Below are 26415 nucleotides of genomic sequence, written 5' to 3'. Positions count from 1 at the left end.
CAGCGTCCCACCCTCCTTGCCTTTCGGCCCTGTCACAGGCTATTGGGAAGCTCCCCTTAAGGCAGTGCGATCTGGCTGCTCACTCCCTGGTCTTGCTGACATGGCCCAGACGGGAACTTGGCTCTCTGGCACTAGCAGCCCCTGTGTCGCTGCGGGCCCCTCCCTCTGCTCCATCGGATGCATCTTCACAGTGATGAGTTGCCTCCTGGATCCCTGTCCCATCCCTAGGGCTCGCCTGGTTCTACCTGTTGGTGACATCGCTGTCTTCCTAAAGCCCTTCCAGCCTTGGGCTCCAGAGTGCTCAGCCTCTCCACACAATGACTGAGAAAATTCCCCTGAAGTTCGTGGCCTCGGATCAAGGTCGTTTCTCACATATGGTCTAGCCCTGAGTTCTCAGCGGTGCTCAGCCTCTCCACACAATGACTGAGAAAATTCCCCTGAAGTTCGTGGCTCGGATCAAGGTCGTTTCTCACATATGGTCTAGCCCTGAGTTCTCAGCTTTACATGTGAAGGCTCTTCCTTCTGCCCATCTGAGCAGCTCAGAGCCTGGAGAACACAGGACCTGCAAACGCAGTGACCCTCCCACAATTAAGCCCTGTCCTCTCTCAGTTGTTTTCTACCTCAAAGTCTTGGCATCATCTGAATCCTCTCAGTTTCTTGAACCTTCAAATAGTAAATCCTTTTAGATCCAGTATGAAAATGCATCCCAAATTAACCCAAACAAGCCACCCCAGAGATCTTTCCTTTCCTGAGGTCATGTTCAGGGATGATTTCCTTGGATTTTCCGGTGGCTGACCTTTGTTCTTTTTCTCCTGCAAGTTAAAGTTCCCTCTTCCTAAACCTACACTTGTGTTCTAGTGGAAAAGGCTGATTGACTGACTAGAACTCTGTGATTATAGAGACTTGGAAAATTCCAGATTCAGAAGCAAATTATCTTGGGAAACCTAATCATCTGTGTCTGACCTAACATATTTTGAAAAATATCTCTTCTTATATCTTTATTTTTATTGTATGTGTATTACTGTATGGCCTGCATGTGTGTTAGTGCACCCATATTGTGCAACGCCCACAGGGGTCAGAAGATGGCATCAGATCCCCTGGAACTGGAGTTATGGATGGTTGTTAGCCACCATGTGGGTGCTGGGAATCAAACTAGGGTGCTCTGCAAGAGCAGCCAATGCCCTTAACCACGGAACCATCTCTTCAGCCCCTGAACTAACATCTTTTTATCAAGTAAAACCTTTAAAATATATTCTTATATTTCACTAGCTTTCACCATCTCAAAAACCAAGACTATCTCATATCTGCCTAGTCCTAGATTTTCCCCACCTTGCTATAACTACTCAACTACTGTCCCCACAATGTACTTGCTAAATGTCTTAATTTATCATTTTCTGTATTCTGTAACTAATTAAATATCATGCATCTATTTTTTCCATTTCAAACTTGTTATTTGGAATAACTTGAATTCATGATCCTGGGCCACGGTCAGTTATATCTGGATCTGAATAACTTTTTTCTCTTTGAGATGGGAGCTATGTTTTGTATTGGCATCCCAAAAGAGATTTCAGGAATCCACATGTAATACCACTTCGGCCCTTGGCTGACACTGCCCTGCCCCAGTCTAGGCCCCTCATTAGTATTAAGAGCCATCACGATCACAGGGATTTATCTAATATTTATTAGAAAATTTCTAATAGATATTAATTGAACAAACATGTATATACCAATCAAAAGTTTCAATTCCAGGAGAAGACAAATGTAATAAATTAGTGTTTGCATTCTGTGGAAGTGTAGGGGTAATATTCAATATTAATGAATACATCAACAAACTTTCTGCGCAGGGACTGGAAATGCCTGTAAGCAACTTAATATTCCAAATTTTGAGCTAATCAAAATCTTCATTCATATTTAATACAGTCTACTTATCAAAAATATCCCTGATAATGCTTTTATTTTTTAATGAATTAATAGGCATAGGTGTTTATAGGAAAATCATCGCAATTTAAATATTCTTAGCCCAGGAAAACACAGTGAAGGTGCTGATAACAGCGCATTCTAATCCATCAGCCTGTCACTTGGTATATGGTAGGCAGGTCTCTGACACTGCATTGCTATGTCAAGTCTAAGTATGCTCTGCTATTACCACCCCCTCTGCAACCACCACTGGTTCAATGCTGTTGTTTACGGTGTGTTTCCTGAAATGATCCCTTAACAACTGTGAATGTCCTTCTTTCCTGTTTCCCTCCTCTGTCCCCACAATGAAAAACTGTGATTCCTGGATCTGTGTTTATCTGGTACTCAGTAGAACCTGCCGCACCTACGTGCACCCCAGGCTGTGACCCAGCCCTTCTGCCTCACTTACTATGGTCTGATAGTGACAAGAGCCAGGGAATCCTCATTTCATTCTCCAGAAAGGTGATATTCATGATGTGAGTCTCTCTGCTTCTTCCGTTTGTGAGGAGGAGCCTAGAGCTGTGACCAAGGGCTGGACAGTGAGATGTAGCCATCATGGACCAACATCACTGGGAATCCTCCACAGAGTGCATATTTTGAAAAGAACAAAGCAGGGCTGTCCTGAGAGAACAGGACACGCCTTCTGCAGACAGGGCAGTGAGGGACTCCAGCAGAGGTCACCTGGGGAAGCTGTGGGGAGGTTGTAGAGCTCCACATAAAGGAGCACCCAGGAACCGTGACCTCTGCAGGGAGTCCATGATGGCTCATCTTCAAGGCCCCTAGCAGGATGGTGGCATGGCTTACCAAGCCCCTCTCTGACATTCAAACTGAAACAAAAACATCTTCAACTTTAGCTGTACCATCTAACAGCATGAAGACTGTAGCATGCTTACATTTCCCAAACATTTTAATTCTAACTATTAAAATTCTGGGTGTGGTTTTGAATAAAACACATCTATAAAATATTTTATAGTGTGTGGACATACATTGAAAGACAGAATGTGAACACAAATTTAAAGAATGTGGGGTGGGGAAATATGCTTAATTGAGGTGATATTTAGTTCATTAAATAAAAATTTAAAATCACATGAGTTTTAGGAGTAATATTTGAATTTATAGTAAATGTATGTTGTCATATTCATAGTATACACCCATTAAAATTTATTCAATTACCCTTGGCATTATTATGGTTAATATTACTGAATGCCAAGTTAATTCTAGTAACTGTGCACTGGACGCAAACTGCAAGCCTCCAGCTTCATGTCAACACTGTGAGCCGCCATGCTGACCACAGGTGTCCACGCTACACTGGGTGCTCCACTCAGTATTTCACATGTCATTCCCTCTATTTCTTACAGTCTATGGTATCTGTAAGCCAGCGATAACTATCCTGGATTCAGAGGGCGAAAACTGAGGTACGAAGTGAGCCATTTTCTGTGGGGTGTGCAGAGAGTAGCCACACTCCAGAGCCAGTCCATCACCTCTGCGTAGCACATCTGCCATGTGTGTTTTATCCCCTCTCTGGGATCTGCAGAATAGGCAGGGCAGGATGTGCATCAGCATGCCCCCCTGTACCAAGAAGGACAGACAAGTCAAAGGCAATCGATCTTACAGCTCCAAGGACTTGTCTTGGGCTTCTCAATTTTCTAGGAGTAAGAATGTTTTAAAATTCTAGCACAAACTACTTCTTACCTGTGTGAGCACGAAAAAGTCTGCCCAGCACGGTCTGCATTTGTCAACTGAGAATCTTAACATGGTTGCTTTGAACACACATCCAGTGACCTAGTCACTGAAATCCTGTGGAGGGGATGCTCTGGAAGAGTTATACTCTGCAAAGTTGTTTTCGTCCCTCTTATAAGAACTGAAGAACTCAGCTTTTCACAACAGTACATAGCCCTGTGTTAAGACACAGCACAGGACAGTAGGGATTGTGATAGCCCACTTCAAGTTGCCCTCTGACCTCCACGTGTACAAGCCCACATACTTTTATATAACAGAGAGAGAGAAAGAGAATTAAAAACAAATAATATCGCAATATTTTAAAAAGGAGACTGTATTTCTCATAGATAAAGTCCATGTGGTAGGATATATCTGTGCTTTTTTCTTGAAAATATTCTTAGAAATACACAATGTTTGGAAATGCAAGCAACACATTAAGTCACATTTGCATCCAGTGATTCACCTGTTAAATGCCCTGGTCACAGTTGCTATAACCCAGCTGCACTTTAGGAAGGAGCCAGACAAGTTCAGAAAATGCTCGTCCCTTTCAGCCCTTTCAAACAGCCCTGATCTGAGCACTGTTTGTTTCCTGTACTCAGTATTCTGAGCTCCACCTTCTGTTCCCACAGCCTGTCCTGTAACACCTGTTAACAGGCATGACCAGGAGCAAGGTGATTGGGTGGAGGAAGAGGATTCAGTCAGACGGGATCCGTTAGAGCTGCCTGCTGGAGACAATGACGGTGATTTCATTTTTGGTCTCTTAGTGACATAACAGCTCTAATTCCTTTCTCGGGGGACTCCAACAATTGTCAGGTGGTGGGGAACGCACCCCACCGACCAATGTAGTTGTGCTAAGTAGGTGCTTTTCCCTGGTGTGGTCTTACAGTGTAAAGCGCCCTGTGTCCTTTCCGAGTGGAACCAGGGATGTGAGCACATCTGCCCACAAATGTACCATCAATGCAACACGAAGCACTCACAGTTAGTTTCAGCTGTCAATTCATCACACTCAAAATGGCAAGTTTTAAAGGGAACACCAGTAGCCATTGGATGTACCCTGAATTGTGACCCCCACCATCTAGTTTGAAATCTATCCTCGTCACTATGGCCTCTTGCTGAGTTTTTTCTTCACCATCCTCTGGGTGCTGGGGGGCAGAAGAGAGGTTTTGGTGACTTAATGTGACATTTCACTCTAAGAAGATGGTTTCTTTTTTTTCTTCTTTACATGTATGCGTGTGGAGACACACATTCACGAGTTTACAAACACTCCTGTGGAAGTCCACGGCTGATGTTGAGAATCTTCCTCCATTGTTCATCCCCTTACAGACTGGCTTGTCTGTCACTGAACCCAGAGCCCACGGACTCAGCTGGACTCCCTGAACAGCTTGCTGGGAGATTCTCTTCTCCACCCTCTGAGACTCTGACAACATCGGGCTGCCACACCTACCTGACATTTAGGTGGTTTCTGGGATCTGAATCCTGGTTCTCTAGCTGTGTGCCAAGTACTTTAAATACTGAGCCAACTTCCCAGGCCCCCAAGATTCAATAGCATCGGGGAACGTCATTTCCAGTGTGGTAACCACTTAAGGTTGAGATTTTCTGAAGTAAAAAAATGCAAGAAAAACCAGGTGGGAGTCTGGAAATGAATTGTCCAAGGAAGGAACAGAGTCCTGCTGACCATGCCTGCCACACAGCTCAACGTAGGGTTCTGATCAGGCTCTGGGCATCCAGTTACAGGGAAGGTGCTCACTGGAAAGCGAAATAAGTAAAATAATTAATTCTCTCAAACTTAGAGTCATCCTCTGTCTGAAGGAGGTGATTAAATTAAAAAGCAGGGTTGTTGGTGACAGCAGAGATATAAAACATCTTCTAAAGATCCAGGTCAGCTCCTACTGGGAGAGAAGTCAGCAGGTGGAGGAGGGGCTCCTGATGTGCATGTTTCAATGGATAAAACGAAATTCACACACCTGTGGGCAGCACTGATCCAACAGGTGCATTAGAAAAGAAAAAGTATGTGAAGTTTAGAGGGCAACTGTCTGAAAAGTTCTGGGAGGAGTTGGAAGCACGGTTTGATGGGTGGATGTGATCAAAATGTACTGTATACTTGTAGGAAGTTCTCAAAGAATTAATAAAAATATTCTTGAATGAGTGAAACCAGGGAAAGGGAAGGAACGTTTTCCTTCCTAAGGAGGAGGCTCCACCTTGGCCATCACTGCCTGCCCACTGTGAACATTTATAGGTCACCTTGTTATTCACTGACCATCCTCTTTGGTTGCTTAGCACCCACTAAGCATCACCTGTGGTACCTTTGCAGTTCATCCACTGAGCACGCTCTCTGGTTCCTTCACCGGTCATCCACTGAGCATCATCTGTGGTTCCTGCAGAGCCAGTGGCATAGCGAACAGTGTAACCAGTCACTGAGGAGCTTCAAGACGTCTCTGCCTCTCTGGACCTGAGCTGGGAAAACGCACCAGTGCTCCTCAGAAGTACCTTACTCTTTCTGTCTTCTGCCCATGGATGCCGGGGCAGGTGGAAAAGCCTCTTTGCTTTAGAAACAATAAAATGCCTGCAACATTTTAAGGATCGAATGACATTTAACACCCATACCATTTTGAAAAACTTTGCTAATGTGTCTCTCTGGTTTAGCAGGTGAGATAGTAACTTGTTTTGAAGCTGAAAATGCAAAGAAAAAGTTGCATTAAATGTGTCTGAAATAGGATGGGAACTTGGAAAGCCTAATGCATGTAACATCGTGATGCAACGTTCTGGGACAGCGAGAATTCTGCACAGATCTCTTCAAGCAGAAATACAAACAGCGGTAATTTCTTACAGACGTATATGAATGACTCACTTAAATTTTCAGATACATGTAATAAAATGCATATAATTAATTATAAAACTGATTAGCTTATCCCTCTCACTTATTACAAATGTGACTTTGGTATCTCTACGGTCATTATAGGAAGGAGCAGTGGCCATGATTCATAACCCACGCTTTCCTTCCAAAATAAAATAAACACTAGCCTAATACATCATTTTTGATCCACATGTCTGTATTGTGACATGTGAGAAGTGCTGACGGAGTGTGACAGCCTTACAGGCTGAAGAATCAGGTGGGGAGAGCTGAAAGCCCATCACACTAAGACAGGCAGCCAGCCGAACGCTGAGACGCCTTCAAAGTTCCCTTCCCCGTTGTCTCCCTCCCACACCCGGCAGAGCTGTAGGACGCTGAGCTGTCCCACACAGCAGCTGTCTGCTCTCCTCCCCAAATGGAGTTTCCCACTCCAGTATTCTGATATTTAAAAAACATGTTTTAGAAAAATATATGCCTGACTAGAAAAACAAAACCTCAACTTAAGATATATTTGATTTAAAATGACTATCAAAACTTACTCATTCATATATATACATATATATATTTATATAATGTACATGTTATAAGATGAATTTGATTATAGTATGACCCCTTCTTCCCAAGGGCATGAAGAAAAACAAGATTACAAAGTAAAAATCTGCATTTTTAAATGTCTTTTAAGAGGCTGGAGAGATGCTCAGTGGTTAAGAACAATAGCTGGTCTTATAGACAACCAAGGTTCAGTTCCCGGCACCCACATGGCAGCTAACACCTGTCCTTAACTCCAGCACCAGGGAACCTGATGCCTTGTTCTGGCCTCCACAAACACTGGGCACATACCTGGTGCATCCACGTACATGAAGGCAAGTATTCATACACAAGAAATCAAAAATTAAACAAAATGCTTTAGAAATGCATTAAGAAAACTTGCTAAAAATATGGGGGTTGCCTATAAAGGGAAACCTCATACACTCCTCAATGAACGTGCTTCCGGTTATCCACTTCAGAAACTCTACTATGAGGTTTTTGTTATTGTTGTTGTTTTCTGGTGTTGGGAATTAACTCCAGACTTTGTGCATGCCAGGCAAGTATTCAACTATCCCTACATCCCTAGCTCACATGTCTAGTGTTTAATGTAAATGTTTAAATAATCAAAATAATTGCATGAATCTATGAAGAGAAAATTTCCCCCAGGCTGTCCTTGTTCTGGTCAATGTTTGGACACAGTTGAAAGTAATTCCTGTTGGGAGTAACATTGCCCTGGTTTTCCCTATGGAATGCAAGTGAAATAAGAGATTCAACTGAAACAACCAGAATGAAAAGTGTCCACACAAATCCATGCTAAAACTCTCTAGGACGACCCTTCTAGTTCAGCCACAAAGTCCCTGTTTCATTTGTGGAAACTGACAGCACACCCTAAACTCCTCAGAGTTCAGTACTTGAGCCTCAGAGAGGTTAAGTGCACACCCTTGCCAAGTGGGACACAGGTGGCCATCCCTGCGCTGCATTTAAGGAAAGGGGCCCAGAAAAGGGGAAGGTCCAGATCAGCACACCTTTCAGAATAGCAAGGCCAGCGACGACAGGACTGAATGACAGCACTCATCAACCTCAGACCCCCAGGAGGTGAGTGGGACATGTACGTTAGATCCAAGTCCAGAAAAAGAAATGATCTCTAAATCCCCGAGGACTGAGTTAGAGCCTTTACAGGGGAAACGGTGCTACACAGCGCTATTTCTTTTTATTTGGATGCATATTTGACATTGATTTACCAATAGCCAGGTGGTAAAACACGTTTTAGAATGTAACTGTCTATGTACAGCTATAGGCTGATTATATTTAATATGGTGTCAACATGTTTTACAAAAGGGCCTTGAAAGAGGAGAGATTTCCAATTATCTTGAAAGCTGAAATAAATCTGATTGGCCTGTGAGACTCTGGTGTCGGTCTTGGACCTCAGCACTTGCCTCCAGCAACATCCCTCCTTCGTTTTCATGACTGGGAGCCTTGTCCTCCTCCTGACTCATTCCAAAACCATAGCATCTGCCTTCTCCTGATGCCACAAACGAACCATGTATAGCAAGAAACCAGTGTGAGGAAGCCAGTGCCGTGAGCCAGAGACTTCCAGCGCACATTCTTGTTACTTTGGGCACACAGAAATGAACCGATCAATAGCAAAACAGCAGCAGAAAAAACAACCTGTTTCCAAGAGATGCAAAGTGAGAACCATAGCAAAGTGACCTTAGCCAAAATGCACAGGATGCCGGCTCATAACAGAACAGGCTGGCACTGGGCACCCGGCAGCTGTGTGTATTTGAACTCACTTAGAAATGTCTTTATCTTTGCAACTTTGTAGAACCAACAGAACGTGTAGAGAAAATAGAGAGAGAGAGAGAGAGAGAGAGAGGGAGGGAGGAAAAATGCAGCAACGTTAACATTAGTACAGACAGAGAGGGCACCACTGAGGAAAATGCCCCCGGTCTCCTTCACGAAGAAGTGACCACTGTGGTTTTACCAGGGGAAGCTCTAGGCCTCCACGTCTGTGGGGAGCAGCCAGCTCAGCCTCTCACAGAGAACCCAGGACAGATGCCATCTTTTCATTTCATAAATGCGGAAACTGAGGTAATGAAGGCTTACATAACCCACCCAGGGAGCACACTCACCTTGATTATGAAATGAGATGAAAACCAGACCTCGGAATCCACGGTCTCACCCACGAGAACACATTTAAATAATTAAAATGAACACTTTTCATTTCTGGCGTCAAAACAGCCAGTGTGTGGTAGTGTCTAAATGGAGAAGGTTACCTACATGCCACTGAGCCCTCACTGAGGGTAAAGAGCTGAAAACACAACAGAAATTATGGGGAAAGCTTGTTATTCCTCTATTGCATATAAGGTCACTTTAAATGCTGACCAATTTTAATTTTCAAACACTACCTGTGATTATATATTGCCAGATACTGTTTATGTGTTTACAGAAAAACTTGGAGCAATTTGCCTGACAGAAGAGAGTGCTTGGAGGATAGTCACTAAAGAGCAAAAGGTCAAACCTCAGGAGGTGTTTATGAAGGATCAAACTTAAGCTACAGTCAAGATGAGCCACACTAAGAAATGAGAGTGCTAATCATGAGGTGAGGTAAGTACAAACCGCTGCTCATCTACTGCTGAATAACCATTCTGAACCCAGCTCCTCCACGGAATCACCCCGCTCTGTGTTCCTTTTCCACAGACCGCTGCTGTCTGTGAGCAGATACAGCGAGTGCACCTTGTTTTCTCTTATTAAAAAGTATTAAATACAGTACTAGTTTTCGAACTTAGTAACTCAACCATTTGGGAAAAAATGTATCAAAGAACTTTTAATTACCTGGTCCCACTTTTCATGCAATTTCCAGTTAGGAGCCAGAGATCCACTTAAGAACTAATGGCCAGGCCATCTTCAGAAATGACTTTACAGTACCCGCCACCTGCCTCTTCAGTGCTCACTATAATGAGCTCAGGAATGCCGTCACACGCACGACCCAGCCCAGCCTCCTCCTCCACTCAGCAATTCAGACTCTCAGGACAAGTAGCTGGCGGCTTTTCTGATTGTTCATTCAAGCACACGTGTGTTGCTGAGTATTCACGAACATTCACAGATACATGTGCTGACACACAGGTGTCATTTTACGTAGCAGTTTTGCCGTCCCCAGGTCATTGCATTGAAAACCCAAACTTGTTCTCGATAAACTGACCTTGAACTTTAAAGAGACTTTTCTTATGATGCTACATGAAGAAAACATTTCCATCAATATAAATAACGTGTGTGCATGAGTTTTTATATGTAAATATGTATGTGTGTGCATGAATGTTTATGTGTATGTGTGTGCAAATCTGTGATTGCATACATTTTCATGTACCTGTGCCTGCATGTGCAGATGCATGCGTGTGTGTTTATGTGTACATGTGTGAGTGAACATGCATGTGTAATCTGTGAGATTTTTGTGCATGTTTGAGTGCATTTCTATATGTGGATGTGTGTGCATGGGTGATATGTGTGTGTATTTGTGTGTGCATACATGAATGTGAATGTGTGACATACATGTGAGTGTCTCCATGTGAATGTGCATCCATGTGTAAGTATGTACATGTGTGTGCTGCCAAGGTGAAAGCCCTCACCAGTAGACTTTCTCTTAATGCACTTATGATGGCCTATTTCAACTGAAACAGAAATTAGACTTTATAATGCACAGCGATTTGCACACCAGGTAAGTGCACATGTCAAATAAATGTCTGAAGTCAAAGTGCTACCTTAATACATTACAGTCCATGGAGCCACACTACCTCCATGGAGGCCAATGTGGCGGCTGCTCTTTACGTCTTTGCCATACATGAAGCAAACTGTCAGCTTATGAATGCTTGTTCCCCAAGGAATCACAGTCACAGATATAAAATATAAAATTAATGATGTTGATCAGATAAAATCGTCACAGGTTTACAGAGGTTACAACGTCAATCATCAGAAGCATCCTGGGTTTTTGCTGAGGGTGGGTCTTTTCAAACCATCGCAAAGTCTAAGAAATTTTTATTTTGCCCCCCAAAATTTGCACACCTTCAAAATAGATATAATCGTTTTAGGCCACAGTAGCTTGGAGATTTTTTAGGATCCTCAAGTTAAGAAAGTTAAAGAAATGGAGTTGGATCCTCTGTGGAAAGAACAGAGCTGTGGCCTGAGATGTGAAAGTTTCTCCTCCATAGCAACGGTGCAGGTGCAGCCCCAGCTCAGGCTTGCACAGTTTGGGCATGATTCTGCTTGTGGCTCCATGCTTTCTCCGGTGCCTGGGGCTATATAAACTATTTCTCCCTTCTCTCCCTTCCTTAGATATGCCAGTGGCCATAGGTAGCAGGTGAGCCCCTCTTGATGGGGTACTTTTGTGGAATGCTGGTCTGCACCTCCACTTCAAATCACCTTCTTGTCCTTACCAGCCTGTGTCTAGGGGCTCAGAGGGAACAGTAGGGGGCAGGGTATGTCATAAAGTTTCATGTGTCAGTATGATTAATTTGATCTGTGATCTGAATAGACCAGGTGTTGACTGCCCTAGCCAAAGGAACAGGGGTGTCTGAGGTCCAGTGACCAAGCCTAGAGAAGGAGCATCACAAAGTGGTCCATGATCTTTTTACTACATAGAAATGATGGGTGCCCTCATCAGGAGGAAGGTGGGACGATCCCCCAGGATACCTAGTAATGAAGAGGAAGAAGCTCCACCCTGACTGGCCTCAACCTACCTTCCTGTCATGAATCTGAATGAAGGTGAGAGGCTGAGCAGGGTTCCTAGGCAATGGCATCCCTCATTCAGGGGCCCCAGCTCCTGTGCTCACCCCTCGTGGTCCACAGTTCACTTCAAGTGGAGTTGGGTAATCACTGCAGGCAGGAAAAAAAAAACAAAACAAAACAGCACGGGCCTTCTGAATGTGAAGTGTCATGATCTAACTGGGCTTTCTGACTGCGGACCTGAGGGTACCCGGAAAGACTCTGAACTTGGGGGATGTGTCACTTGGGGGTAAGTGCCAGAGGGAAAGGCCAGAGTCAGGGGTACCACAGACGTCTGCCCTATCCTGAGCTGTCTGCCTAGTGACACTGAACCAAAGGCCTGTGCTGGGTCAAGGTCCACTTTTCCTCCGGCAGGAGTTTGAGTGCAAAATGGAAATGTAGGTAGCTTTGTTCAAACAAGTAAGTATACAATAAATGAAATCATGGATGTGGTCTCCTTGACAGTGTGTGAAGGGTTAATTCAATAAGCTGTTTTGAGCCAGTTATTATATACAGAATAAAATCCTGTATTTAGGTCATAAAATCTCTGTTTATAAAACATTTCAGTGGTTTTAACTTGACACAAAAATGAGAAAGCAAAATATGTCATTATCTTTAAATTGATTATGCTGCTTGGTTTATATTTTTATTTTGGATATACTAGGTTAAATAAGCATATCATTAAATTATAAAAAGTATTCAGAGGTTTTATACAACTATTGGTGAGACTTGCATGAACTAGGGAGAAGAATCAAATTCACATCCTCCAAATGTAAGACTCACTGACAGGTTTTAGGTTTTAAGCCAAAGAAATATGAACTAAATTGCTAAAATTAACTTACAATTGTTATACTAATTTAAAATTGTTATATCATATTAATTTATAATTGTTATGATAATTTTTAAAGATGCATCTATTTTTTATTTTGTGTATGTGTGAGTGCCTGATGTATGTATATGTACTACCTATGTCTGGGGCCTGTAGAGAACATGTGGGTGCTAGGAAGCAAACCTAGGTCTTCTTCAAGAGCAGCATTTGCTTTAACTGTTGAGTCATCTCTCCAGTCCCCAGGAACTGGTGTATTGCTTAACGTGGATTTAAAGTTCCACACAAAAAATGGCACCTGCTTCAGGACTTTTTCTCTTTTAACTTGAAGACGCTGCATGATCCATTAAACAACAAAAGAATACTTAGCATATCCGTCACCTCGTGCATTTATTTCTCTGTGGCAGAAACTTTTCACAACCTGCTTTTCCAAGTATTTTAAAACACATACTATGTTTTGCTGGCTGTGGTCTACCTACTGTCCAGTTAAACTAGAACTTATCATTCAGGCTCAAAGTTACAATATTGGTTAGTTATCCTCTGATTTTCATCAAAAACTATTTGTACATATTTACTGTGTGATAATGTCAAAGATTCATACTTTTAGACTAAGTTATTACTTGTAAGTCTATGGAGAAACATGGCCACACAAGACAAGCTGTGGAGTGTCTTCCAAGGCCTTGGAGCTGTCACAGGCATGCAGGACTCACCGGGTTCTCGTGTCCTTCTGCATGTATCATGCACATTAAAGCATACCATTAAAAGGACCGTGACTGAAAACCAGTGCAGTGGGATCCTCAACACTTCTAACACAAGCAGAGCGCCACATTCACAGTCCAGTGGAAAAGGCTCTAACTGTCAAACACAAGCAGAGCGCCGCAGTCCCAGTGCAGTGGGATCCTCTAACGCTTCTAACACAAGCAGAGCGCCGCATTCACAGTCCAGTGGAAAAGGCTCTAACTGTCGGTTTTCTCTCTCAAGAAGGATCCAGTATTGAATCTGACTTACTGCCTGCAGCTCCAGTGAGCTAGGGGCTCCTACCTTGAGCCTGACTTCCCTCAAGCCCGCTCATCCTCCAATCCCATGTCTTTTCAATTCAGGTACAGTTTTCAAAGAATCCTGTTTGTATTTCTCAGTATCTTTGAGCATGTTTCTTCTTCACTCAGAAAGATCTTCCTGTTATCTGTCTTTGCTAGGAACATCCATCTAGGGCCTGATGTGAGCAAGCATTTATCTCCTAAGCCTTTTCAACACTTCTGGATATAGGCAACAGGACCTGAGGAAGCCCCCACCCCATGATGACAGAGTGTTGGCACTTCCCTCCTGTGTGCCCCACGGCTGTGGAGCAGCACCAGGGACTTTCTGTTCTGTGGGCTCTGGCCTTCACTATGCTTGGCACAGCCCCCAAGACTTCATCCTGACGTGCTATCCCAGCCCAGTATTCACAGCTGCTTCATGAGAAAGCGAAGGGAAGACCAGTTCCTTAAATAAGGTGTCTAACATTTACGTTTCTTGTGTGTGTGTGTGTGTGTGTGTGTGTGTGTGTGTGTTTGTGTGTCTCTGTGTGTGTGCCCCATGTGCAAAGTGGGCTGTGAAGTCCAGAAGTGGACATTGGATCCCCTGGAGTCGTTGTGAGCTGTGAACCCTGAGTGTTAGGAACCAGACTTGCGTCCTCTGCAAGAGGAATACTTTCTCTTAACTGCTGAGCCATGCCTCTCTCCAGCCCTGAAAATGAGTCCCCAAGCCTGTGCCCACTTCCATAGCCTTGCTTAGTATGTGTAAGCATGTACATACCATGGTACAGGGATTCTGTGTGGGAATACATGTGTGTGTTCACCACTCACTCTTGAGTGAACTCAGACAGCTGAAGAATAGTGCTTGGGAAGAAGCAGCTTCTGAAGAAAGTCAGAGCTTGCCATAGTGCTGCTGGCGCTGTACGGTGGAGTGCTGGGAGATTAAACCACTTTAGGTCACCACCCACCTGACCCCATGTGATTATGACAGCTAATTTACCTCACTTGTGTAATCCTTGTGAGAATTTTCACCACCCACCTACCCCATGTGATTATGACAGCTAATTTACTTCACTTGTTTAATTCTTATGAGAATTTAGCAAGAAAATCCATTTAAGAACATTATACCTTACAGATACATCTATGTATCATCCATTGTCTGTCTATCTTCTATCATCTATCTATCATCTATCTATCTATATCTATCATCTATCTCTATCTATCTAATGTACCTATACACCATCTATCATGAGACAATTCTCTCTCTATATATATATATATCTACCCATTCACTATCCAACAAAGACACACACTTAGCTGGTAGAAAACACTGCTCTAATTGAGGGAAGGAATCATTTTAAGACAAAAACAAACATGACACAATTCCTTAAAACTCAGTGTAAGTAGCATGTCATCTGATAGCTCTTGTTAGTTTAGTAAAGAGAATTATACAAATCACTTGTTTCAGTGGAACTAGCAAATAATATATTACAAGAGTACTGGATTAATTATTAGTCTAATTTCATTCTGTACTTAACAATTAAAAGGTGTTAATTTCTACACTAACCTATAAATTCACTTGCTATGAAGATCTTGAAGGGGGTCCCTGTGGAGAAAGTCAAATGCTCCATGTGAGCAGCATTAAAAGGAAATTCATAGATATTTTCATTGTATTTATAAAGTTTAAATCAATGACCATATTAACTGCAATATTTTAATTTAATTTTTTCTAATATCCATTATTTACCTTAATTTTCCTATGTATGAATAACATGTAAGTAATGCCCATCTACACATCCTGCCAAAAGCATGAGCTCAGTGCCCACGTGAAGTTCCTGGCCAAGGCTATCACATTTTGACAGTTTAAGAAGTTTGAAAATGTCTTCAATCCAAGCCAATGAATTTAAATTAAAAATTTAAGCTGCAATCTGTTAATATTAAAGAAGTTTTAATTTTAAGAAAGCAATACTACATTAAAGACTGTGGGAAAACCTTTATAGTTGATTTAATGTTTTATATCTAAATTCAATTTTCAGTAGAGTTCTTATATGATGTATTGCCATTTAATTAGTTTGCCTTACAGAAATTATTGGGTGGGCGGGCTCTCTCTTGGAAACAGAAATTATTGGAGTAGAGAGAAATCTAAATTACCAAAAAATGTAAATAGTAAGTTGAAAACAAAGACGTTTTTCTGAGCATCACATTGGCTGTGCTTCCTATCCTTTGGGCATTTGGAAAATGACATATACACACCCTGGGTACTGTCCTTTGTGACCTTCACCCTACCCCAGACCTTTACTTCATATGTCAGCGTTGCCCATTTTCCTGGGGACTTGGGCTATCCATGCGGCAGGGGTCTGCCAGTGAGAACTGGCCTCTCCTCCAGGTAAATCCTCCCTGGGGACTTTCTTCAGACTGTGGCTGACTTTATTGCCTACAGATGGATAACATGCTTTCATTCTCTCAAAAGTCCTTGAAATCCCTGATAAATACTATTTGATTTCGTTGACCACTTACCTGGATTTTCATGATTATTTCCTTTCAAATACAGTCTTACATTTATTGTCAAATACCAGATGAATTATAATATCACCATTTAAAATCTAAATTACAAAACATTCTTTATAGAGTCTAAAACATTTTTCAACTTAGCATATATGATATTTATTTTCTAATTATGTTTCCAAATGATCCTTATTAAAACATGAAATATTCCCCCAACAGAGAAAATTTAATGGTTTTAAAGCGTTTCATCATGACACCCAGTAAAACCCAAAACAGATCACAGAGATCCGATGAAAAGCTTCACTGGGCAATCAGTCAACACCAACAGTTTCTACTTTACCCACCTGGACTGTGGAAATGCATAGCATTCCCTCAAGTGTCAACATGGTCAGCAACGGGGGAAGAATAGTCAGGGTTTCCAGAATACGCACAAATTTTCTACCCTCTGAGCAGATACCACCTAAGATGGCCTGGCAAAGTGAACTTCACAGGAAGTAGACACCAATTGCTGCAGAGACTTGTTTATATGTTAAGCAACAGAAATGTGATGCAGGGCTTAAAAGAAGAGCATAGTAGAACCCAAATTGAACTCTAATCATACTTTGATCGCACATCTACCTGTGACGATACAAAGCTTAGAGTATTTCTTGGCAGTCGGTGACTCATGCAAAGCTCCTTGACTCTTTCCAGCCACTGGTGCTGGTTTATGTACAGCCGTGCTGGTCTCTCAGAGTCAGAGAAGTTCAGATCTTCAGCATCCCGGCAACGCAACTTTAGTTACAGGATGGAGGCGTCTGTACACATCTCTGCGGGCACCAAGTCCACCCTAATTTTTTCTCATGATTGCATTGTATCTATGTTCAGTTACATAAACCACATGCAAGTCTTAATGCCCCACAAAGAGCTGCACTATCATATATTCTAAGCGTTCCAAAGGAAAACAGTCAGCGGTGACGTAGCAGAGACACACGTCTAGAGCAGACCACATGTGTGGCTGGCAGACAGGGGTCTATGACTCCACTCATGATTTCTTTTCTCAATTCACAAGCTACAGAGTCTACCTGTGTGAACAATGATAACTCCTGTTTACAGATAAGAGAAAATGAAAAAGTCTATGCCCAACAAGACCAAAGCAGACAGACCTTGTACTCCATGCTTACAAGTTCATTTTCTTCAAATCTAATGCTAGGGAAGATATTTCTTCTTCACGGTTTTGTTAAATTTATACCAGAACGTCTTAAAATAAGATCAACATCTAAACACACCCAATCACAAATCTGAGGACAAAGAAACAAAACAAAGGTTCCCCCCCCAACTTTGCAAGGCTCAAACAAGAGTAAGTCCAAATTAACTGCTCAATTAAAAGTTCCCACTTTGACAAAAACGCTCATTTCATCAGATTGCTTTTCTCAGGCCCTAGCGTAACTTTAATAAAACTTTTCTACATTAACGATGAACACTTGACAGCCTCACAATGCTCCTGATTTATAGTCACTCCTCAAACTTTTCCTCGACAGCTAACGAAACAATAAATTCAGTCCATAAATTGAGATCAATGACGGAGAATTTTAGCACGTTTTGTGTAAGGTATTGTGGGAATTATGGGAAATAGTGTGCCAGTTATCAGCATGCTTCAAACCAACCAAATAGTTCTACCTGTGATCTGTGTAGCACGTCTGTGTCTAAGTCCACACAATGATTTCACAGCAGAACTTTAGATTATGTCAACAGTGAGCCAGTGTGCAAAGCACAGAAGTCTCCTACCTTCATACATGGCCTTGAATCCCTGCGCGCTCACTGCAAAGTCCGTGGTGAACCACAGTGTGAGGAGCGACCCAGTGCTCACGATGGCAGACGGCAGCTGGAATCCCGACAGCCTGGATGTAGAAGAGATATAAACAGAAAAGTCACGGTTAAATACACAAGGCGTAACGCTAAAGAGAAAATCTGTTAGTGAAATTTATTTGATGAAGTTCTTTGATAATGAGAGAAGTTTATTATGTGGACCCTGCTGGCCTTAAACTCCAGCTCCTTCTGCCTCAGGTTTCTGAGGACTGAGACTGAGATTACATGTATGACGTCATGCCCAGCTTTGATAATTAGCTTTGAAAATTTTAAAAATTATATTTATTTATATGTTATGTGTACGGCTGTTTTGCCTGCATGAGTGTAAGTATATCACTGGAGAAATGGTACAACATTGTTCTAAGCAGAGCAGATCAAGACACCCAGTGATGCATGATCACCCTTGCACACACCGTCTGAGTCAGTGTTTAGCCATCCGTGTTCAGTTCTGACTTCCTGCCTCACTAGATAGCGCTTGTCCTTGCATAAACAGGAAGCTCAGTTGCCTTCCTCAGAGGTCAAATAGCTACTGATCTTAACACTTCGTTTCAAGCTAAATCTTTTGTCTTGTAAGTAATGATGTCCACCCATCGCTATGTTTGTGTTTAAAAGCTTTAGTGGAGATAAAGTCAGAATTTGTGAAGAGTAAATAATAGGATCCACAAATGTAAACTTAAAATGTAAAGTTATGAGACTTTTAAAAAGAAAACAAGTAAAATCGTCAAGGCCCATGACTGTGTAAGAGTCTGCATTTTCCACCAGTGCCACAATGTAGTGCTTTAAAAAAAATTGTGTTTTTTCCAAAGTCAAAGGAAAACTAGGTAAGTCTATATTTTATGTAACTTTGTAATTAAAGGGGTTTTCTACAGATATGTGCTGTTGAGTACCCTGGACACTAGGTGACGGTTCTGAATCAATCAGAGGAAATGTGTAGGCCTGCAGAGGACATCCCAGCTTGCCAGTCAGCATGCAATGGCAGCTGTCTTCTTAGACCTCCAGAAGCTGAAATCTCAATGGTGGAACTAATCAGGATGGTCCACTAAGCACAATAAGGTAAAACAACGGATAAAAAGAAGACAGACTAATAAGTAGCAAAGTAAGATACAAAGATACAAAGTTGCTCACACTTGGCCTTGTTTTCCATTACAGTTATTTTGTATACATTTTACTTTAGTTTTATTTAGAAATACCAACTTTCAGGCTAGGGAGATGACTCAATAGGCAAAGCGCTTTTTGTGCAACTATAAAGACTTAAAATGTGATGCTTGGCACTCAGGCTAAAAGGGGTGCCGTGCACCTGTGACTCAGGCATGTGGAGGGGAACAGGTGGTAGCTCGTTGGGCAGCTGATCTAGCCAAGTCTGTGAGCTCCGGTTCAGTGAAAAACTGTCTCAAAAAATAAGGTGAAGATCAATTGAGAAAGACCGCTGACCTCAAGCCCTGTTCTCCATACACACACACACACTGGTGTTGGTGTATCCACATGTGTACCCATGAACATGTGCATGTACATGCACCACACATAAGCTATCAGAAGGTCAACTTTCCTTGTTTATTATATAGTCATTATCTTGGCCACGATTTCTTATAAGTCAATCTTAAATAGCTTTTTTATTAATTAATTAATTTTTTTTTGTCTTTTTGAGACAGGGTCTCCCTGTAGCCCCAGCTGGCCTGGAACTCACTATGTAGACCAGGCTGGCCTTGAACTTGCAGAGATCCACCTGCCTCTGCCTCCTGAGTGCTGGGACTAAAGGCGTGTGCCACCATGCTTTTTAACTGAAAAGATATGGGGAAACAGGCAAGTGTGTCAAAATGTACACAACCAATGGTTCGAGACCAGCATTGAATGAGACACAATGCTTCAAGATGTACACAGTAAGCAGGTGGCGATGGTGCGGAGTATCAGCCCGCCTTATTTCAGGACTTATTTTGTGCTACAGTAATGAAAGTTATCTGGTTTAGATCTACTGGAACAGGGCTAAGCCCACAGATCAATACACCAAAGTAGACTTGACCTGGAGCTGCAGGAATATGTCTTAATACTATTCAGCAAAGATGTAAGTTGAAAGAAACATCAAGAACTTGACTCGGAACACCTAGACCTTCATAGGCAACAAAATGATCCTAATGAGAGAATCCAAAAATGTACACTTAAAATGTAAAATGATGAGACACTTAGAGAGAGAATAAGAAAAGCCTCAAGGTCTAGGCCTATGGAAAGAGTCGACATTGTACACTTAATTTGTAATTCTGAAGCAGTTAACAAATGGATTTCATAAAAATTTAAAACTTCTCCTCGTAAAGGCCCTATTAAGAGGATTCAAAGTCATGTAAGAGATTAACAGAAAACATTCTCCGGCTCTGTATCTGGAAAAGCTGAATTGTCTAGAATGATAAGCCCAGTAACAAAGGAATAAGCAACACAATTAGAACATTGGTGAAATATATCAAGGGTCATATCACATAAAAGTGAGGCAGATAGTACTACACGAGGAGATCACCAGCAACATTAGTCTCTAGGAAAATGTGGATTCAAACAAAAATATTCACACGGCACCCAGGGCTGCTGAAACGGAACACACTCAAAGCTCAAAGACCAGCTGGAAGGCAGAGAAATTGCTTATCTCATGCAGATCTAATCAAAACCTGAGCAGGTCCAGCCATTCTGGAAAACAGTCCACCATTTTCTTACAAAGTACACAGGAAATGAGGAGGTGAAAGTGGTTCAGACTGTTTGCTGCTCTGGCGGAGGACAAGGTCCAGTTCTTAGCATCTACCCTGGGCTGCTCACAACCCCTGTAAGGCCAGCTCCAGGGGATCCAGTGCCCTCTTCTGGCCTCTGTCGGTACAGCACTCATGTGCACATCCATAAATATATGAACTTACACATATGAATACATTTTGTAAATATGTGAAAATAAATAAGCAGCTTCCATCAAACTTAGGAACTGTTCTCCATGGCATTTTCATAAGAAATCCCTCTACTGAGGTAAATGTTCTTCCTCACGACTCTCCATATTCTGATACTATTATTTTTTTATGCACTTGTAAGATGATACCATTGGGGAAAATAGTTCAGGGTGTTATGTATTTCTTGAAAATTTCTCAACAATATGAGACTCTATCATCTTCTAAATTAAGCACCTTCAGTAAATACATTGAAAAGCTTGAGAGAGATTCAAAATATTAATAAATAAAATAATAATTTAGTAGAAATCCCACAAATACAGTTAATAACATAAATGTTTTCATTAATCATCAAAAGATAATGGAACAAAAGTATTGAGAACTGTTTTATTTAATCATCCAGCCAACCACTTTGAAATTTTAAATATTTATTAGCATAAGTTTAGATGCAATGTCATGGGATAGCAATTTAGAAAAATACAATTTCATGTTCTCATTAATTAGGCTTTTATCCAGAACAGTTATTATGAAGAAACAAGGTCAAGGCACAACATACAAACTCAATAAGAAGCCACAAGCTGAGAGGTTTTTCCAGACATGTCTGTGTGGAGTCAGTGAGTTCAGTGCAAAGTGTGTGCACGTGAGCCTTTCTTCCACAGCTGGAGCAGAAGAGGCTCCCTCACATCCTACTGCACGAGTTGGATGAAACTTGGGCAGAGGAAGATGGAGACAATGCATCATCCAGTCCATCCTGAGCTTCAGGAGCCGAGTCTGCAGATGGAGAGTCGCAGCCTTCCCTGCATCGCACTGGCAGACAGCAAGGAAGAGTCCCTGGGCGTGACTCTACAGGCCGTCTATTGAGGACACACCAAGACGCACCCCAGAGTGCTGAGACCCAGACCCCTTAAGGCAGCTCATGCAGGTCACGTCTCTCTCTTCCAGCGAGGAGTCACTGCTACTCATGAGCTACCTGAGTGTTTGGTGCCCAGTGATTCCTACAGCTTATCATGGTCCTCTAAGTGTTGATAAGCCACAGTCACGTTTCTGGACTTGTCTGAGGAAATGTGCCATGTCCCCTGAGTCACTCATTATGTCCCTTCTGATGTGCTGTGTTCCAGGCCTGTTTGTGTGTCCATAATCCCCATAATAGGCAGACAGAAAACAACATTGGTCAGCTTTCCCCTCATCCCCTTTCTCCCCTTAAGCTGGTCTCTCTCACCCACAGTCTATGAACATGAGACCTATCGCTCCTGTGCTCTGACGTATAAAGTTAGAATCTCAGAGAAACAAATCCACCACATGTTCCAACCACTGTGAGGAACCAGGGATGGCAACACACCCAGGAGTGCATGTCTCTGCTTATGCTTTGCCCCGTGACAGGGTTTTGCGAACACGCCTTGCACTCTTAACTATGACTCCCTGTCCCTGGAGGTGAGCTGGGAAGGAGACGTCTTCACCCAGCAGCACATGTCCCGACCTTCTCTGCAGAGAGTTACCTTGTCACCCCGTACAAAGCATCAGGCATCTGTCCAGGCACCGACTGAATTGATGGTAGGAACAGACTGATCAGGTGAGTGAATCTATGGAGATGCGACATTAAAAAATCTATTTCATTCTTAGGAAAAAACATAGGTGGTGTCAGTCCACACGTGCTTTTTGCTGTCTTTTCTAGAAGCCTCCTTGTCCTGCAGGATCTCATTTACATTTGCACTGGGGAGAAACCAATTCCCTTCTCACATGCAGCGATCTGGGCGACTGATAGCACATGCCTGTCAACATGAGTGATGGTTAGATAAAATAGGAATGACTCCTGCCAGGCCAGGGTCTCTCTATTCCAGATACATGTTTTTTTTTTCAGCAAAAGCATGAGTTTCAGAATTGAACAAGTTTATTCTTCTTCCATTTATCAAGAAATTATGAGGGTGAATTGCACCAGAAATAGTTATTTAAATTAGTTATCTAAAGTACTTCATACTCTATTATTGTTCAAGATCTGTGAAGCCCACCATTTGAGAATCCAGAGGGACAGAAGTGGAGATTCCACATAGAAAAGGAAAATTCAAGGAAGAGCCAACAGCGGAGACCAGAGCAGTATTATTTACATCAGGTCAAATAACGAGGGAGCAATTAGTCCAGGAGACAGAACACGCCTCCTAAATCACATAAGGTATATATTGTATAATCAGTATTTGTGATTTTAAAATGTCAATTATATTTAAACTACAGCTTAGTTAAAATGTCAAGTGCATATTTTAAGTAAATTAGGAAATATCACTAAGTTAAATCTTCTTTCAGAGAATGTGATTGCTTTAAGGAAAGTCTTGGGAAGCCAAATGTTGCCAAGGTGACACTAGTATTCAATATTTGATCACATCACATGGCAGGCTATGTGCCAACATGAATATCCTCCTGAAATAGCTTAAAGAAAGAGATGACCCAACAAATGAACTTCTTTAAAAGCAGCCTTTCATCAAGATACTCCAAGAGCTTGTGATAATGTACCCAAGGCTTGGACGCAGAGCCCACCTGCCTTGGACTAACAGCTCAGGGAAGTCTTGAAGAGTCCACCTCTCCATCTCGTCTATGTTAGCAAGTAGACCACCCTGAGTCTCTGCTGCCTTGCCCCCCTTTCTCCCCTCACCTTATCTGTCATCCATCACATCTGTCCTGGTCTGAGTTGACTTAAAAGTGATACAGACCAGGACGGTGGCAGCACTTTGGAGGCAGAGGCGATCACATCTCTGTGAGATAGAGGCCAGCCTAGTCTACAAAGCATGTTCTAGACCACTTGGGGTTACAGGGAGACCTTGTCTCAAAACAAACAAAAAACCATAGAAAACAGTATTTATGCAATTAGAGCTTTAAAAATAAGGATTAAAATTCTTGGTAGGTAAGCCATGGTTTGATAGCACATACATAATAAATGGTCTTACCTGAAGTTCTACATATAGACAGATATTCGACTTATAAAAGGACATGCTTCTGAATAATCTTTGGTTCTAATTTGGAAACATTCTGAGGTTTTGAGATATTTCATTTCCTGATCATGAGAAATTGATAATTTCTCTTCATAAATTTGTTTTGTTGCTTTTCATATCTGTACTGGGGTGTGTGCTCACAGACATACACAGGTATGTTCATGTGTGTAGTGGGGAATGTACGATCATAGATATACAAAGCATGCTCCTGTGTGCAATGGGGTGTGTATTCATACAGACATATACAGGTAGGTACTACATGTGTATACTGGGGGTTGTGCTCATATAGACCTACAGTACAGCCATGTTCTTATGTATACTGGGGTGTGTATGCTCACACACCAGGCAGGCGTGTTCACATGAAAAGTGTATCTTCATTGACTGAAGAACAGACTCTTCCTTCACTTTAAAATAGCACATACACCTGGACGTTTGGTGCTTTGCCAGTTCCACACTGAATCATGAACTGTAACAGAGCCGGGCTCACCAGCACAGGAGCAGCAGGCCCGCAGTGCTGAAGAAGAAAGAGGACGCTGAGGCTGGACACGAACAGAGTAGAGGCCCCGTGTTGGGTACTCAAGAGCTGAATCCAGAGCTGTGAAAGGAGAGGAGTGTGATCACCCTGGCTCAGGGCCCTGTGCTGAAATCACAGGCTGTCTGCTACATGGGACCTGGATGCTCAATCATCTGTGTCACAGGACCGCTCCCTCTTGTCTGAAAGTCAAAGGCTGGCACCAACATGACTGCCTTCCTTGGCCCCTGAAGAAGGGCCTTCTTCTGGGCTCTGCTGAGGCCCGGGATCTGCACACACCTGAGCTGCTAAGGAAACAGGGAGGGGTGAAACGGGAGGAGACCCCTCGAGGAGGGCTATCCTTGCCTGCTCTCTGCTGGACCATCCGAAAGAGGAAGTGGGTCGAGCATTAATCATCCACCTTCCAAAGCATGGAGAGGACCAACCTGTGAAAACCGGCCGTGCTGACCCTTAAGTGGGTGCCTGCACCATCTGCCCCAGAGCACCCTTCTGCTTTCTCTCCTAAGACGTTCCACACAGCTTTACAGAACTTCAGCACGTGGTTTCTCCTGCTGTATACAGTGGCTTGGGGGAGAAATTTTTAAAATAACATTTATGTGTGGGTCCATTAATAATAATTTAAAAATCACAATTAAGCCATTGCATTTATCTCTAAGTTGTGAGCTCCTTCCCAAGAGCTTTGCCATTAATCACCTCTCTATCCGAATGTAAATCCTGCTCTCGGGTTACTCCCCTGACAGCTGCAACCTGGTCACTTCCTACAGTCCTGGAGGATTTTTTGTCTGGGGCTGGGGTGATTTAGTACACTTGGTATGTCTTAGTTTTCACTGAGCAAAATGTACCTCCTAAGGGCTTTCTCTCTGCTAAGTGCTACTGTTTAATAAAAGTGCCTCTAGGAAGGAAATAAATTTTCCCCAAATTCCTTTCTAGACAAATTTGCCAAGAATTAATTCCACTGATCTTTTCCTGGTATCTGTGTACCAAGTTATTTTCAGAAAGTTATTTCACAATTATAGTATCTGCAAAAGCTCTTGAAAGCAAAGATCTAAACAGATTTTCCCCCCAAGCATGAAATATCATCCTGTTCAAGTGTCCGTGTCATGACAATAGAGTGACACCACTTATAAATTACATTAAAACGGCCCAGAGTCGCTCCATACCCCAGACGGCCGGTGCCTCTGCCTTCCTACGGCTCCTCCAGGCGGCTCTGCCTCGGAGATTAGGAGCCCCAAATTGTCTTTCTAGTGCAGAATCCATTATCCATTAGTTGAGTTTTTATATCAAGATCTCTTTTCAAGCTGTTTTGGTCCAGATAGGCCACTTTTTGGTGTTAAGATCATAGATAAGCCCTGTGCCACTTCAGAATAAGTCGCTGGGCCTGCTGTATTTCCTCCTGAGAGCAGCTGTTTAATACTAATCCACGTTCAGCACGCGTCAGGAACCCCGGACAAGCACGGCAGCCGGAAGTCCCTAAGGACCAAGCTACTTTTGTTCACGGTCACACAGTGAAAAGAGGAGTATGCGTCAGATAACAAGAGCAAACCTTCCACTGTGAGATCTGATAAAATACATGTTTAAACTGAAATTCCGTTCATTATAAATCTGATGCCTATACAATAGAAACTGTAACTAGAGGGGTTATCCACTATAAGCACAGTTACATACCACACACACACAGACCCATGTGCTCACACGTACTTTCATACATGCACACACATTCACATACACATACATAAATGCACACACATGACTCACACATTCATGCTGACACATAAATGCATGCATTAGCACACATGGTCATGCACACGCATAGGCTCTCACATGTATTTACACACACACACTCAGAGATTAAAGTGGGACAGAGAAACTGAGAGGAGGAGAGACCAGATGACAGACTGTCTCTCAGGTACGCTGCCTAACAGTGCCAGGAACACCCACACCAGTCTCACTCTGTTTCAATATATTCTTGGGTGTGATCACTGTAAGTCTGTGGGG

The 26415-nt window shown here is 42.5% G+C and overlaps 1 protein-coding gene and 1 long non-coding RNA gene across 2 annotated transcripts in view; one reads left to right on the top strand and one right to left on the bottom strand.

The window, feature by feature from the left end:
• Nucleotides 1–26415, bottom strand: part of LOC103731132 (CUB and sushi domain-containing protein 1-like) — a gene marked incomplete at its 3' end in the record, with an annotated part of 1440296 nt that overhangs the window by 895518 nt on the left and 518363 nt on the right. Inside the window, exon 3 of the mRNA XM_017797230.1 lies at nucleotides 17921–18033. Coding sequence (XP_017652719.1) covers nucleotides 17921–18033 — 113 coding nt within the window. The remainder of the gene's footprint in view (nucleotides 1–17920; nucleotides 18034–26415) is intronic.
• Nucleotides 12013–14810, top strand: LOC115069658. The gene is made up of 3 exons (XR_003848906.1): nucleotides 12013–12062; nucleotides 13620–13738; nucleotides 13835–14810. It is a non-coding gene; the product is annotated as an uncharacterized LOC115069658 (long non-coding RNA).

Source organism: Nannospalax galili, unplaced genomic scaffold (genome assembly GCF_000622305.1).
Source record: "Nannospalax galili isolate Female #2095 unplaced genomic scaffold, S.galili_v1.0 scaffold1234, whole genome shotgun sequence".
Classification (NCBI taxonomy): Eukaryota; Metazoa; Chordata; class Mammalia; order Rodentia; family Spalacidae; genus Nannospalax; species Nannospalax galili.
The sequence above is the reverse complement of the archived record's forward strand: the minus strand, read 5'-3'. Positions and strand labels throughout refer to the sequence as shown.